This window comes from Glossina fuscipes, unplaced genomic scaffold, assembly GCF_014805625.2.
Source record: "Glossina fuscipes isolate IAEA_lab_2018 unplaced genomic scaffold, Yale_Gfus_2 28, whole genome shotgun sequence".
Taxonomy (NCBI): domain Eukaryota; kingdom Metazoa; phylum Arthropoda; class Insecta; order Diptera; family Glossinidae; genus Glossina; species Glossina fuscipes.
The window spans coordinates 5,317,485-5,334,716 of NW_023998423.1; the positions used below are offsets into that span (position 1 = coordinate 5,317,485).

General features: G+C 32.0%; 2 protein-coding genes across 4 annotated transcripts in view; one reads left to right on the plus strand and one right to left on the minus strand.

Annotated features, from left to right (window-relative positions):
* Positions 1–14,786, plus strand: part of LOC119636771 (high mobility group protein Z) — a 16,233-nt gene extending 1,447 nt beyond the window's left edge. Inside the window, exons 1-3 of one of the 3 annotated variants that reach the window (XM_038032371.1) lie at positions 3,281–3,651; positions 13,341–13,515; positions 14,587–14,786. In XM_038032371.1, the coding sequence (XP_037888299.1) occupies positions 13,363–13,515; positions 14,587–14,769 (336 nt within the window). In that variant the 5' untranslated portion in view covers positions 3,281–3,651; positions 13,341–13,362 and the 3' untranslated portion in view covers positions 14,770–14,786. Of the gene's footprint in view, positions 1–3,280; positions 3,652–13,340; positions 13,516–14,586 lie in introns of those variants that run through there. The other 2 variants (XM_038032372.1, XM_038032370.1) reach the window with 2 other exon arrangements.
* The window catches only part of LOC119636768 (probable RNA helicase armi), a 51,194-nt gene that overhangs the window by 11,720 nt on the left and 22,242 nt on the right, over positions 1–17,232 (minus strand). The gene's annotated exons all lie outside the window — the stretch shown is intronic.

A 17,232-nucleotide genomic window follows, 5' to 3' on the forward strand; every position in this document is an offset into this window, starting at 1 on the left:
CCCCACCCCCTACTGTACTTACTACCCGCAAGTTAATTGTCTTCGCCCGGACAATTTTCTATCAAGTTTTTTATACTTGTTTGCTTAAATGCCTGCAAACGCTATTAAGGACACAGTGAAGGCTAATTATCAATTTTTATTTTCTTCTCTAATTATCGTTAATAAATAAAAATATAAATAAAATAAAAGAACAATTTTACAAGGTTTTCTCAAGTCTTTACTGAAATCGTTACCATTATTGGCCCTTACTGTATTGCAAGAGAAAATTGTATTATGTTGAATAAAACTGATGCGCTAGTATACATACAAGCAATACAGTGAACTACAAAATTGAACACGTTTAACCTTTCGTAAGTGAAAGAATAACTTCTAATTAATCTCATCCGAGTAGATTCATTATATATATATATATATATATATACATATATATATGTATATATAAAACTTCGATACACTCGATAGCAGGAAGGTACAAAAATGAAGAAATTAGTGTATGCTTGTCATTGTACCTATCTTAACGTAACTTTTAAGTGTTCATTGAAATTTATTAGGGATATTAGGGGTTTATGTCACCTCGCTTTGCAAGTCATTTCAGACATGCCACTTTCATTAAAACCTTAGACATGAACTAATACGTGGACAGATGTATTTACCTTTTATTTAACGTGAGTACCTGTTATATAACACGATACTTTACGGCATCCGATGATACACGGTTTAGGTTTAAGTGACCAGAGAGTGAGCTAATACGTGGACAATATATTTGTGAATGCGGCTTAAGTCGTTTTGGCAACACTTATAGCTAGATTTATCTTTAAACAGTTAGAGTGAAATCTTAAATAGCGGATCAGCTTTAACAATGCATGTCGCAATCATTCATTTGTGTGGAATTTTCTTTGTGCCAAACTAGGCAACACTTGTAATGTAATTTACCATACAATCCGCCTGAGTAGCCGAAGGGGAGGAATCTCGACTAGCAAGTCAATGGTCGTGGGTTCGAATCTCAAGTGCGGTAGAGTTTTTAATAAAAGCCGATTGCCTTAGATGCTAGTGCTTTTAAGAGTTTAGTCTTAGAATTTATTTCTGAGGCGAAATTAATAATAATAATAATAATAATAAATTTACCATACATGTATATATGTATATATATAATATTTTTTTGGGATTTAAATGTATTTTTGAAAATATTTTCTTTATTTTCAATCCTAACGAAGGATTTGAAGAGGTTTTCTTAATTTTTTAAATCTGTAAACAAAAAGGAGTTTATCACTATAAACAAAATGCATTGATGTATACCTATATATGCCGAACGGTATAATTAACATATGCTTGGCGGGAATAAGACGTGATTTCTACCGTTATTTCACTACTTAGGCCAGATTCGCGTGTTATGGAAATAGATCGAGCTTATGTTTGTAAAAAAAAAGTATCAAGATCCGCAAGCGTTATTAAAGCATTTATGCTTCTTGTCCGTTGCATCTTGCCCAAGCATTAATTTATGATATGCACGATCTCTTAAAAATACTAGTTAATTGGTTGAATCGCATAATCCAATTGAACTTTTCATATTCAAGTATAGACTTTCACACCCACACCATAACCGTAATGATCGGAAAAATCGTTCATGGGGGGGGGGCCCCCCGTGCCCCATTTTGGGTTTGAGAAAAGTTTGATGATCATCAAATAGAGCGTTGCCTTTATTGAGTGTTTAACGCCGCATCCATATCACTAAATTTTATTCTGTCTATTTAGTAATTCCAAGTTATATTAATATACACATTTTATTACATATTTCTTTAAGAATTTCCATATTTTTTAACTACATCCATCCCTATATTGTTGGCCATCACTGTTTGCCTAACTATTCTCTTCGTGTTCAGTACATTTATTGTATAAGTTGTTGCCGAACTTAGAACAACCAACTTTAAGGAATTAACAGTAGATGCAGTTGGGGTAAGCACACGTTTAGGTTTTATTGAAAATTCAAGAACTTTGAAAAGAAGAAGAATTTTATCGCTATATACATGCATAATACATAAGATTAATAATGTTTTTTTTAAATTATAACAAAAAAAACAATCAACTAAGAAATTTTACGTCATTTTTATTGGTGGACTTTTTTCAAAGTTTACACTGTATTTTTCAGTACATTAGTGCGAGAGTGGCGAGTTTCTATACGTAGCAAATACAGTGTCGTTCTATATTAGAGACATTTGCATTTAATTAAAATTTCAAGTTTTTCGTATAGTTTTTGGAGACTTTATTTTATTATTTAATAGAAATGTAAAAAATTTGTATATATTTAATCGTTTTAATCGGTTAATTGTGCATATTTACACAACGGTATCAATATTAGCACAGACTGTACCTTGTCGCTAGTATATTCAATATGCTTGCTTTTATACTTATACTCTCGTATATTTCTCATATATTTTTTCAATAGTTGTTAAGGCTTTTGGCGTCATATACTGGGTTATATGGCTGCCAGTATTTGCTGCTGCTATTACGTATAATATGGTTTTGTTGTTGTTGTTGTTGTTGTCATATACTTCTGCCATTGCTTTTTACACGCAGAAAACAATATGAAAAAGTATCGTTTGCTAGTTCGTTGGTTCGTTTATACAATCGTTCCAACGCACTGAGAGTATTATAGAATCGTTTAGCTCGTATTAATAGTCAGCCGTCTGCTGTTCAATGCCTTTTCATACCGCACCATACGGCCCCTCTCATCCTAAATATGCAAACATAAAGTCGCAGCAGCGACAGCTACCATATATTTTGTGCTCAATATTCGTAGTAGTACAGCCAGTACAAAAATTTCTATATGAATTTCAGTACTGGCGCACTTCGTGTACATGTAGATTTGTATGGGTGTATATAGATATATATGTACATATATTTATATATATATATATATATATATATATATTTTCTGTATGCATAGAGAGAGATATACAAACATGATTTTTCATATGAATACAAACGAACATGTACTCGTTGTGTTTTGCTTGCTCGCTTGCTAATGTATCTTTTGCCTTATTAAAAATCTCAACCAGCCAGTAAGCTTTCCTACCATACAAACAAAATTATATACGTTGATTCATTTCATACGTACTGCTGCGCTCAGTACTGCTACTACCCACTAACAAACAAATCGACCGACCGACCCGTCTGACTGCTCTCCCCTTTTTTTTCAAGCATTTTTGCCTTACCGCCTGCCTGCCTGCCTGCTTGCCAGCTTGCTTGCTTGCTTGCTTGCCTTGTTAGACTGACTCTAGTTGGTTTGCTCTGTGTGATAGTAGTGGCATATTATATTATTATTGTATAAATGCAGATATACGGAGCATACGTTTTATACGTTTTATACGTTATACTTACGTCGTACCCTCTAAAAACTCAAAATACATTTCGGTTTAGCTTTCCTCTGTGTATGCATAACATTTTTATTTATTTCTTCTTCATACTACAGAGTACACTGTACAGTGTACTTATACAATACATAAACTGCTGTAAAACCCATAGCAAAATTTTTCCTTGTGGATACGAAACAACACAACCAGCAGAGTTAGTTGAATTAAATTCAGTTCAGTTCAGTACACTTTAGTTCGGTACGTTTTCAGTTCATACAGAGTAAAGTATAATATTCTCTGTGTATGTGTTTTTTTTTTACCTCTCATAGTATTATTATTGTGCTAGTACGCTCGTACTGTGTTCTGTGCGCTTCTAATATAAAACTATGAATACAGTGTGTTTTCCACATTTCACAATATAAAATTGAAAACATTTTTGTTTACAAAGTTAGCCAAAGTATTTTAGTACAACCTGGCTGTACTTGTTTCTTCACAAGTCACAGACCACATCAAGAGCGAAATCGTCGTAGCGTAGTCGTAATCATCGCCTATTCCGTCGTCTCATCAAATTCGCATTCACACACACACACACACACACACACACACACTACTAATGTACGTAAACTAAAAAAAAAATAAACTATAAAAAAAATGCAGAAATTTATTCGGTGCTCTCAGCTTTTCTACAATATTGCCCTATTCTTGGTTATTCATATATAGTAGTACATGCTTGCGGATATGTGCGATTATAACACTATGTTAACATTTTAAAAAAAAAATTACTTTTCTTTTAAAATGTTTATTTATACGTTTTATTGGGTCAAATAGTTTATTTCTCCGAATGATATTCCCTCCGAGAGTTCTTCTTCTTCGTCATCTTCTTTTATGTATTTTCAAAAACCTTTGAAAACATCATTTTGCATAAAATTACGAAAAAAATGTTGAAATGTATATTAGGTAAAGTGCAACAATGAGCATGCGCGCCCTTCCTACTAAGTTTTGTTGCTCCATTTCTACAAAAGCAATAATGAGGAACAGGAAGACTCGTCGATATATCTAACTTAGAAAAGTTGGAAAGAAAGTCACAAAGTAATGATTGGGACCCAAATTTTCATACGATTAACAGCAAACAGCAAAAAAAAAGAAAAGAAAAGAGGAAGAGTTGGTCGCAAATGTCAGAGTTCCGATGCGTACTGCTTTTCGGCAAAACATTCCCGCCACTTTAACTTTTTACATCTTCCACCACACGGTGCAGTAAAATTACTTTTACAACCGAGAAAGATATATATATGTGGGGGTGTGTGCGTGCACGCATACGGATCAAAAACACATATACATAAATATATGGATCATAAATACGTTCAAATTTCATCTACGGACTTAAGCATAGAGACCAAAAAAACTTTTAATTTTTTATTTTCGTGATTTTGCAAATTAACGATGGACGGCAATATCGTATAACCTTTATATGTACATATACGACTCTGGACAAGCACATAATAGTTATGAATAGATTTGTGCGTGAACAGGACTGTGCGTATATGAATTTAGCATTATTTAGTGTGGTGTATGAATATTTTCATATGTCCGAGGTCAAATGACTACGCGCTTGTTCGCTTACGTCCATACGACCTTGAGTAGCCTGGAAGTTTGCATAACCTCAAGAGGAGAGGAGATTTGCGGTTTAACCAAATGTTTGCAATATCAAGAAGAAAACTTGAGAGACCCTATAAAGCATACATAGAGATATAGTCTTGATTAATATCACATTCTGAATCGGCCTAAGCATATGCGAAAAAGTCGATTACGCCCGTTCGAAATTTCATATGCTTCCTATTTTTATTTTTTTTTTTTTGCCTTTTTTCCAAGTGATAGGTAGAACAGTTTCGGCCATAACCGAGTACAATGTTCTTATTGTTCATAAGATCACATATCAGAAGACACATAATCAACACACCACAACATGCTTGTGGTAGGGAAAAATCAGTGCAAGACATGTTTCTCCAATTGTACGAAGCTATACCACTAAACGATGGCCAATAGAATTGAAATACTCACATTGGGCCCTTTTTAAATATCTCAGCGGTAGTTAATTTGATGAATAGAAGAAGAAGAACAAGAAGAAGAATTGAAATACACATTTCAAATTCCATATATTTGCAAAATATATATAGATAAAGTCTGAGTTATTGGCATTATTGGACTGTAATGTGTCCCTCTAATGTTGTATAGACGGATATCTTATTCGATATAGAAAACTCAAAGCGACATATATATCTCTTATATAATATGTTATTTGAATGAATGCGAAATAATAATTTATATAACTGTAACGTGCAAGCAACGGCAACAATTGATGCGAAATTTACTACAAATGTTTATCAGAATCGTTTAAAAGCTCAACGCGAACGCCGTCATCCTCTTCGGTTGTTATAGGCGCTCATAAATAACAAAATGTTTTTGCAAATCTTCCGTGTTGACATGAGGTGACGGCTCAAAATCGAATATAAATTGCATACACGGCATAGATATATAACATTTCACGTGTAGCACATTCCCGTGGTAGTCATCCAGTGTTAACCGCTTCATTGCTAATTGAGAAAGAACAGAACATGAAATGTTAAACAGTATATAAATGTATGTGAAAACGATGTTTACGTACGGAGGACTTCAGAACATTTATTTTTTTATTTTTCGTTTTTTTTTTTTTTTTTTTATTAGCAATGAGTGGCTGCGCATAATTTGTATTTTCTAATGCAATCCGTTGCACTGCATTGAATTGAACAAGTATATATGCAAGATGATAGTGTAGCATTAAAATTTTATCACGAATCGTAGAAAGAGTTATTTATTTGTCATTATCAAGTAACGCTATGGGAGATGAAAGCTGATCATTCAAAAAAACAACTTTGTCAACAACTTTGTCAACCCGTTCAGACTAAACAAGTGGCAGCAACAATAGTAAAAAAAAAAAAAAAAATTTGAATATCAGAAATGCGAGCGAAAGAAGGAGAAGAAATGGAAACGTACAGCATCGTCGAGGAAAGAAATTTAATAATGGACTGAAAGACAAAGAAGAAGAATTATTTAAAATTTTTTTTTTTTTTTTTTGTTATAACTTATGTAAAACTCGCGAAAACTTAACTAACTTTTAACGAAAAGTTTCTATTCAACATTAGTTTTTATAAAACAATTGTAAAATACGTTAAAAAAAAATGCTCTCAATAAATATTGCAATTCTGTTACGCATATTTATACCCTACACCACTTGTCGTGCAGGGAACGTATGCAACATGCAGAAGGGCTTTCATTATACCAATCGATTCGGAATCATAATCTGCATTGATTTAAACCTGTCTGTCCCTCTGTCCGTCCGATGTCTATTCATGCTAGAGTTCGCAATTTTTGAGCAATATTTGGATCAAATTTGGTACAGTCAAGCGTTTTAACTCAAGAACCAACGCTATTGAAAATCGTTTGGATCGGTCCACTTTTTCGACGACTCTCCTTATAACCATTTCTTCTGAAAAGTTCTTATATGGAAAGTAAAATGCTATTTTAAAAATTTATCGGCAAAAGTGGCTAAGCATACTAAATTGGTCTAAAAAGTTTAGATTGGCCGGAGGCAATTTCTGAACCCCTCTCTTATAACGAAAACTACAGTTCATACGACAAATATGTATAATTTTCAATACCTCATGATGAAAATTGTGTCATAATAGTAATTTAATATAAAAAAAATTAACTGTACCATGTCGGCCTATTCTTTGGATCCTAGTCTAGTAAGGATTTTCACGAAAATTAATCCTTTGCAGTGTAGAAAAGTCTAAATTTTAATATGTGTTGACGGAAATTGACTTATAACAGTAATAGGGTATTTATGGTCGGTCTTGCCCGACTATAACGTTTTTACTTGTTTTAGGAATGCATTTGTGTTTTGACATAAATCCTATGATTCTTTTTATAAATTTCTCTTTTCGCTTACAATTGAAAAGATATTTCAATGTGATTGCTTGATTGTGTGCTTGCAATCTCAGCGTGTCGTTGCGTAGAGATTTAAATGTCAGTAAGTTCATCATTGCAATGCGTATAATATCATAGAGAAGAATCGAGCTTAAAATGATGATTGGAAAACGCCTAAACGATCAGTTAATAACCCGGCTCCGTGCAATAAAGAGCAAAATCGAATACATGTCCGCTACATATTTATGTAAATGCACACGTATGACATATATTTGCTGTGATACATTCTAATCGTGTAAAGAATACATACAGAAAAAAAAGAGGGACTTGGTAAAATTCAGCAAAATACCCATTGAAAGGGGGAAGTCTGCTGTCATGATGCCGAAAATTCCAAGTGGACTAACCAGTGTTTTTAAATTCATCCACATAACCTTCTTTATGAAAACTTTTATTGTTGAAAGCCGCCCCATTTGATAATTGTACATGCATAAAACACCAAGTTGCGGCAGATATGAATACCAAACTTCTTGTTCAAGCCGTCCCTAAAAAAGTTTAGTCGAAGAACATCAGAGTTCTAATTAAAGAGAGAGAATACCTCACAATACGTTGAATAGATTATCTTTATTAAAATAAGACTCCAAATCGATTTTTCCGCACATCCGTCCGTCGGTCAATCGTGTTTTTTGGATAATTCATTTTAGAAAGACATTTGTCATCAAGATTTTCATAGGTTTTCTTACAATGAGATTCTAAATCGATCTTTCCGTACATCCGTCCGTCTGTCCATCGTGCTTGTGAGATAGTTCATTCGGGAAAGACATTTTTCATCAAGACTTTCATAGGTTTTCTTACAATGAGATTCTAAATCGATCTTTCCGTACATCCGTCCGTCTGTCCATCGTGCTTTGTGAGGTAGTTCATTCGGAAAAGACATTTGTCATCAAGATTTTTATAGATTTTCTTATAATAAGATTCTAAATCTATCTTTCCGTACATCCGTCCGTCTGTCAATCGTGTTTTGCTAGATAATTGATTTCAGACAGACATTTGAAATGTATAAACATAAAGTAATGCGTAAAGTTGTCACCAATCTACCGACTGACGCACAATTTTACAATTATTATACACTGGTTTAGGGTTGTAGGCAATAAAAACCCGTAATAAAACAAAATAACTTTCCTATATCCTACATATTACCTTACAGTGCCGCACACTTAACTTTCGCTTTGGAGATGAGCAGTATTTTCTTATTGTCTCACTTGCCTTTACTAAAACATTTTTGGCCGGTAGACCGTAAACTTCATCATCTCTTACATACATATATTGCATACGAAATGAATGTTAGTTCTCTACACATCTGTCATTTCATAATTTTAAAAATTTCTTTATCAAGTAATTATTTATTTTTAATATCAAAAAGTAAACATGCAAAGCATGCAAACATTATTACTTATATCTAATACTTAATATTAGTAGTAAAACTGTTCGTATTGTATTCTTATTGAAATGATCGATTGATACATTACATTATTGTATCGTTCTCTCAACAAAATTATATGCATTGCGCTAATACTATAACACAATACTTTCACACAAAACTGATAATTTATACATGTATCATTATATAGGCAATCGCAATAGTTATCATGAAAATATTTCAATTAATCAACCAAAGGTACAATCAAAAACTTAAAAAAAAAAACAAACAAACAAACTATAACATACAATTTTTTAATTGCATCAACATAGAGCAATCATCGATTGCAACACATTTACATTACATGACTTTACGACTGCTTTTTTGCTACAAATTTATGCAATATTGCTATGGAACTAAACATAAATCCAATTTTATTGGATTTTGATTCTTTTAAGAGGGAAACGACACTAAGCTATATAACAAAAGTGTATTTATTATCTTTAAAGTGAATCTGACATTTATTATTTTTCATATATTATGAGGGGTTCTACAAGAGTTTTGATCATTTTTTCACTTGAAGAAGGCATTAATTGAAAAAAATTGCCACAATGTGTTGGTATATTAATCAAAATAGTTCCCGTCATTTCTCACAATCTCTTACAATATTTTTGACAACGTGGCAACATCGTGTTGAAAGAAGTTTATATTGATTTGGTAGCGATCCACGCAACGAACCATTTTCGCACTTCTTCAACTTTTCGGACCCGCCAAGCCATGCTGCACGAATCTGAGCAGGAGGCGTCATGTTTGAGTGTGGCAGAACTTCCCATTCGAGCTACAACAGCTGGACAATTCTTGTAGCAAAATGCAATTTGCGAGGTGGCCGTTTTCCCTCCTTTTGAATATCTACTATCGCATGTAAACGTCTAGAAACAGTCAACTTGTCGACTATTAAGCTGTTCGAAAGTTCTCCGAAAATTTGTCCTAGATTTTCGGCTAATAAGCCTTTCCCGGCCGTTTTTTGTTATTGAAATCAAAATCATATCAAAACCGACATTTGGGATATGATGAAGTAACATCACTGTAAATTTTTGTACGTGTGCGATCGGCTTCGGAAGCAATTATCTTCAAATCAACAACAACAAATAAGAAAATTAAATTCGGTCGGAATCGAATTTTTATACCCATCGCTGTTATCCCAAAAGAGATAAAAGAAGTAGACGGAGATCTGCCACAAACGCTACAGAGTTTCGCAAACAGACAGATGGATAGACGAACAGGCGGACATATTTAGGTGCATTCCAAGTTTGACAATGGCCAAGAAGAGAGAGTTTGTTTCTATGCTTTAGAAAGCTATTTAAAAAATTATTAAATTTTGATGCAATATAATACTGGATAGGCGTCGCCAATTTTTTTCCACCTTTATATAGAAATGCTACAGCATCGCCAATAGAATATGCGTTAAAATTTTTGTATATTTACTTGTTATGGTTTATGAGTAATGAGCAAAAAAACAATTTTTCATTCCTTTTTAAAAACAGAGGTGTTCTCAGTTCCTGTGGGGCTGAGGGCGTGTCCTTAGACCGATTTGTCCCATTTTCAATACCAATCTGCCTACAAGAACTTCCAATGTTTCTGCCAAATTTGAAGTCGATTGCTTAATTTTTGCGGCCAATAAACACCACAGCGACGTACAGACAGACAGATAAGGCTTAATCGATTCCTTTGTGGGGTCTCTGATGGTTTCTTTTGGGCGTTGCAAACGTTTTGACAAAATGAATATACCCCTCAACCTTCGGTGATGAGTATAAAAATGAATATGGAAAATGCAAATTTTGAGGGTTCCATGATTAGCGTCCTCGTACGCTGAAAAAGATAGTCGCTGATCAAAATTTTTGCAAACACCTAATACAGTAATTGTTAGTCAATATCTTCATTGGAAAATAGCAATGCTTTGCATGAAATGCCAAAATTAATTTCAAATGCTTTCTCTAATCGCAATTTAATCTTTTAAGCTGAAAATTGTTCAAACCACTTTATATTGCTGTTCACCGTGCGGTTCTGTACTTTTTGTTTAAGTAACCTTTTTTTTTCATACCATATCGTTATTTCATTCATTAGTAATTCATACTTCGGGGCATTACAATGACTTTTCTATACGTAAAATGCACTGTCAAAACATTAGCCTAAGCATTTCCTAACTTGTTGGTCATGGAAAAGCTACGGAAATATCAAATAAAGCAATTTCATTGATAGACTCTTTTATGTCGTGTTTAAATTTAGAATTCAAAAGTGTAAAACACTATCGTGAGCCACATTCCACCATTCCATACCCTACGTCACTTTGTTTAATGCAGTTATTTATGTGACTGTTCAAATGGAAGGTAATCGACCGATCGAACCATTTTCAAAAACGTTCATTCATTTTTGGACCAAAACGCGAGAGTGTACCAAATTTCATCAAAATGTTTCAAAAATTTGCGGCCTATAAATGGAACAGAAGAAAACAAGACAGACGAATAGATGGGCAGTTACAAGACGGACGGATAGATGGGCAGTTAAGCTTAAACCGATTGAAAGATTGAATCGTTTTGCTTAATATACCCGTATGCCACAAATGGTGTGGGGTATAAAAAGAAAATCGAACGTTGAATCCAAGAAACCGAGATGGACAGATAGACGGACAGTTAAACTTAAACCGATTGAAAAATTGAATCGTTTGGCATAATCAAAGCTGAATCTCTCTCAAGTCCTTTTCACACAGGCTTAATATACACCTATGCCACAAGTGGTGTAGGGTATAAAAAGAATATCGATAGATGAATGCAAAGTTAAACTTTAAGAGCTCGTACTTTTATCATGTTACAAACGCAATAACATATTTAGCGTTTCGATGTCTTCTAGTGATAAGCGTAAAAATGCCAACACAAGAGCAGACTGAAAAAAGGCTAAACACACTGCCATGTTGTGCATATATATAAATAATTTCTCTTAAAAAAAAAATATTTGACTTATTTGATAACTAAAAAAAAAAATTTTTTTATATAAAATGGAACATTTTGAAACAAAAGTACTTAGGTCGCCAGTCAGCGTGGACTGGTGACTTTAATAAAAATAAATAAATAAAAAAATGAAAGAAAAGGCACACTGCTGCTAACCCTCTCTATTTTTTTTAACAGGATATAAGCGTAAAGCAGAAGCACTAGAGCTTAACATTATGTTGTTGAGTGGTAAAATCAGGGATACAGAGTAAAACACAAAGGTATATATTAAATATGTTGTACGTTTTAGTAAAGGAGAGGGTGGCAGTTTGAGTGGTATCCGGACGGATGTCACTGACTTTTCAATATTTCGATATGTTTATCTGCCGTAATATTGCAAACATTACACATTTCAAAGGCATAAACGTAATATGCAAAAGAAAATGAGTAAAGAGAAAATTATAAATATAAAAAATAAGAAGTAGAAGAAGAAGAAGAAAAAGTCAAAGAGGAATTGTAAATATAAAAATGGCTTGCGAGAGTCGCCAAATCGTAGAATTTTATTAAATACATTTTGTTAGGGGAATAACCGGTTACTGTTAGGAAATTTTTCCCGCTGTTAAGAAATTTTTTCATCGATGCTTGTTAAAGAAATGTTTGCTTTCACAGGCTTATGACTACATGACTACAAGTATAAAATACTAAGTATGCAAAAATATAAAGATAAAAATATAAAACTCTTATATTAGATACATACATATAATATATATATATATTCCGGTATGCATGGATGTATGCATATAATTACGTGTACAGTACAACTGACACTCATTTGTCACAAATATTGATATTAATCAGTAAAGGCTTTAAATAAATTCACCTACACTCGCTACAACAAACTAACATAGATACCTTTGCGTTTTTATATACAATTTTATGTGCGCGTCCACATAAGTGCTCAAATGCAGATATGTAAATAAATATAAATAATTACGTTATATGCACATTCATATATGTATATATATAAACGTATATATATATATATACATATGTGTGTGTGTATTCATAGATGTATGTATGCAAATAAATGCGTAGGTATGTGAAACTTTTATTTATTCCGTAGAGTGTTATATAAAGAATTATATGTAATGTGACATAAAGTAAATACCAATACCAAGACAAATATTCTTATATATATATATAGACATATTTATTTATATGTATGTACGTGCGCGTGTTTGACAGGTGATGAGTTTAAGTGAACTTTTATATTACAACACATATATTACAACATATATATATATATATGTGTATTTACCTATTATATATTCTGTGTATATGTATATATGTTAATTAGCGGTAAAATGCAATTTAATACATACCTTTTTACTCTTTACACATATATACCTAAACACAAGATATATATAAATGAAAAATATATATATATATATTTATAAACGTATATATGTGTATATTAGTGTTATATATTACAAATACAAATATATATATATATATATATATATATTTTCTTATATATCCATTGGCTTATTGAATTAATTGTCTTACGACTATTTGAGTGCTTTCATCATTCATTAATTTATTCGCCTGACTTCATATACTTTGCAGTTTACTCAAATAAACCCACAAAATGGCTGGTGAACGTCCAAAACGCCCTTTGTCTGCTTACATGCTATGGTTAAATGAAAATCGTGAACAAATTAAAAAAGATAATCCTGGTAGCAAAGTAACCGATATCGCCAAAAGAGGCGGCGAACTATGGAGAGCAATCAAAGATAAAACGGTAAGTTTCGCAATCTGTGTACGTATGTATTGCATTATTAATTATTAGTTCATTTCGATTAAGCAATGACCGATTAATAGTGAGAATGAATGTTTTAATTGTTATGAAAATAAATTGATGACATTGTTTATCGACCTATTTATATACTAATGTTTCTCTGGCGTAATTTCATAAGTCGTCATCTGTCTTCATCAGTCTTCGGTAGACAGTCTTCAGTAACTAATCTAATAACGATCATTAGAAAATTTTATAGAAAATAGACGTGAATAAAATCCAGATTAAGGCTCCTCTGTGCCCGGAAAACTTTTCAAACATTTCTTATACATTCTCCAATTTCAAGAAACCTTTCCTCCTAATTGACCCGAGATATTATTTCTAATTGTTCATAGTTCAATTTCGACTAAATTGCACTGCCTGATGGCAAGGGTTCGTGAAGTACGATAGACCCTCATTATTACCGCTTGTAACAGCGTGTACTGAGTCACAGCTTATAAAGCTTCTTTCAAATGATTTAATATTGTGCGCTGCTGTTAAGGCCATGTTGTAAGAAGTTCGAATCTACTCTGTCGTAATATACTGCGTTTTTGCCAAGAAGATGGATTTGCGTAGTATGCTTGTCATCCATCACTTCACGCTTCAATACGTAGACATTGCGAATATTTCGTTCGTTGGGATCAAGACGATTGAGATCGATAGTCTCGAGAGGTATTTTCGCTAATCCAGCACATGTTATTAATAATACTTTTGCGAATTTACTCGTCACGTTTGACTCTAAATTTCTGGACATAAATGTTAACGGCAAAATTTCAAACCTTGCTTTGTGTAGATTGTAAATTTCAGTTTTCACGGGTTACGAGCATGATTGTGTGGGGGTGTATTCCTCCATTTATTTCTGACTTATTACATGCGTTCCACGCCTACTAGGCGCATAGATAGTTACGTTGATCAAGAACCTATAACATCTTTGAGACTTTCAATTTGAGATTTTTCAATTTTAATTGTGTGTGTGCGCGTGCGTGTGTGTGTGTGTGTGTGATTGAATTTCGTTTGATGTTCATGTTTATACTTCAGGAATGGGAGCAAAAAGCTGTTAAAATGAAAGAGGAATATAATAAGGCAGTTAAAGAGTATGAAGCCAATGGTGGCACTGATACCGGCGCCGGCAAGAAACGAAAGAGTAAGGCTGCCAAGCCAGCCAAGAAGGCCAAAAAGAAAGAAACATCAGAAGAAGAAGAGGAAGAAGAAAGTGAATAAACATTTTCATCTCATCAAAGATAAAAAAAACAAAAATTTTATTTATGCTAAACTTGACAGAGTTTATGCTAAACAAAACAAAAGATTATACAAAGCAACAAGAATTAATGTGTAATGTAGAATTTAAAACATAAGTTTTAAACATTTTATAAAAATAAGAATATATGGCATATATTCGTATATATCTATATGTATATATATATATTTATACTATATATATACATATATATATATATATGAATATATATATGTATGTATATCAGTGTGTATGCATATATATGTATTTATGTATATATATAAAGATGTATACCAATATATACATATATATATATATACATGTATAAAAAAACAACAAAAAAAAAAACTTTAATCAAATATATGCAAAATGAAATGCTGCAATATCAGCGAAACAAAAGAGAGAGAGATAGAAAATGTTTTTGAAAATTCTCTTTTTTATTTGTGAAATCAACACACAGTACACAAAAGAAAACAAAAAAAAAAAAAACAGTCGAAAATGAAAAAATATAAAAATAATCCCTATAATGTAATAGCTTCTCAATATGTCCAATACAAATCCAATCCGGTTGTTTGTGAAGTTATTTGCTTCCCTTCTCTCCTTTCCTTTCCTTGGTATCCTGTATAAAATTCAAAATTTAATGTATTTACCTTACCTTCTTCACCTTGTCCTTTTCTTTTTATTACAAAAATTTGAAAATATTGTACGTATTTCTTTCTCCTCACTAGACTTATTATTATATTTATAATTATTTTTTAAAAGTAATTATATTTCGTAGAAAACAATAGCAACAAATAAAATAAAAAATATTTTTTTTTTCTTTTTTTTTTTTTTTTTAATTAAGTTTCACACTTAATCTTATTATATATATATTTTATATTTATATGCAACATAGAGAAAAAAAAAAATATAAATTAATATAATAATATAAAAAATATAAATATATATATTTAAAAAATGATTTACATTAAAAATGTGTATTTATTTAAAAAGAAAAAAAAATACAAACAAAAAACAAAGAAATTCATATTTTTAAAACAAAAAAAAAATATTTTTAAAAAGTTTTATAACGAATCCTTTACACTGTTGTTACATTGTTGTTGTAATGCTAATCAAACTTTTCGAACGGAAAGGCAGCTGCACTCAACAATGTAAACATTTATTGAGAGAAAATAAAAAAAAAAAAATAATAATAAAAAATTTATCCGCATTACAAATAATTTTTAAATGTAAATGTAGATTAAATTTTTCAAAACTCAAAGCATTATCATTAAGTAACAAAAACATTAATAAAACTTAAGAATTTCAAATTTTACAGAAACTTACTATAATACTTCCTAGATGTTAAATATGAAAGACAAGATCTACAGTTAACTCAAACCCATGGCTCAAGAGAGTTCAAATCTTTACAAGAGAACAAGCGAAGCTATCGTTACTTACACCTATTCAAATAAGTTATTAGACTGATTCCAATTGAGGTTAATAACATGTATTAAAAGATCTACGGTTTTTATACCCAATACCGCTTTGTGGCACAGGTAATGTGAAGTTAGTGCGTACGCATGTAACATCCAAAAGGGCTTAAGATAAATTCATCTTTTATTATACCGATGCATTTAGAATCATAATCTGAATCGATCTAAATCTGTCTGTCCCTCTGTCCATTCGATGTCTTTCTATGTGAATTTTTGTTCAACCTGCTGGTCGCAATTTTTGAGATGTTGGCTACAATCACGTGTTTTGAGCCAAGGACGAACGCTTTTAAAAATGGTTCAGATCGGTTTATTTTTTCGACCATACCCCATATAACGCCCCATTTTGAAAAGTCGTTCTATGGAAAAAAAATTGAACTTTTCAAAATTTCTCAGTAAAACTAGCTAAATAGTAGTATTTGGGCATTCTAAATTGGTACGAAAACCTTGGACCGGGTGGGGCAGTTTCTGAACCCGCTCCCATATAACGAAAATTGAAGTTTTTACGACAAAATGATATAATTTTCAATACTCCATGATGAAAATTTTATTATAACAGTAATTTAACATAAAAAAATTAACAATACCAAACTTTAAATCTCGATAATTTTTCGGATTTTATCCGAATAAGGATTTTCACGAAAATTGGTCCTTTGTGGAGAGTAAAAATCTAAGTTTTAATACTTGGTGATGAAAATTAGCCCTTCATAGTAATTTCATTCAAAAATTAATTCTACAAAATTTGGACTATCCATGACTATTTTTGGATTATGCCCTACGTAAGGATTTCATGAAAATTGGTTTTGTTACGATAGAAAAAAAACATAATTTTTGTGTTCTATAATAAAAATAAGAATTGTGTTTGACAAAATGATGTAAGGCATTTAAAGATCGGCTTTGCCGAACTATAGTGTTCTTGTCGAATTTAACTGGATGGGGGGAGAAAAAATTTGAACATAGATGAACACGTCGTAT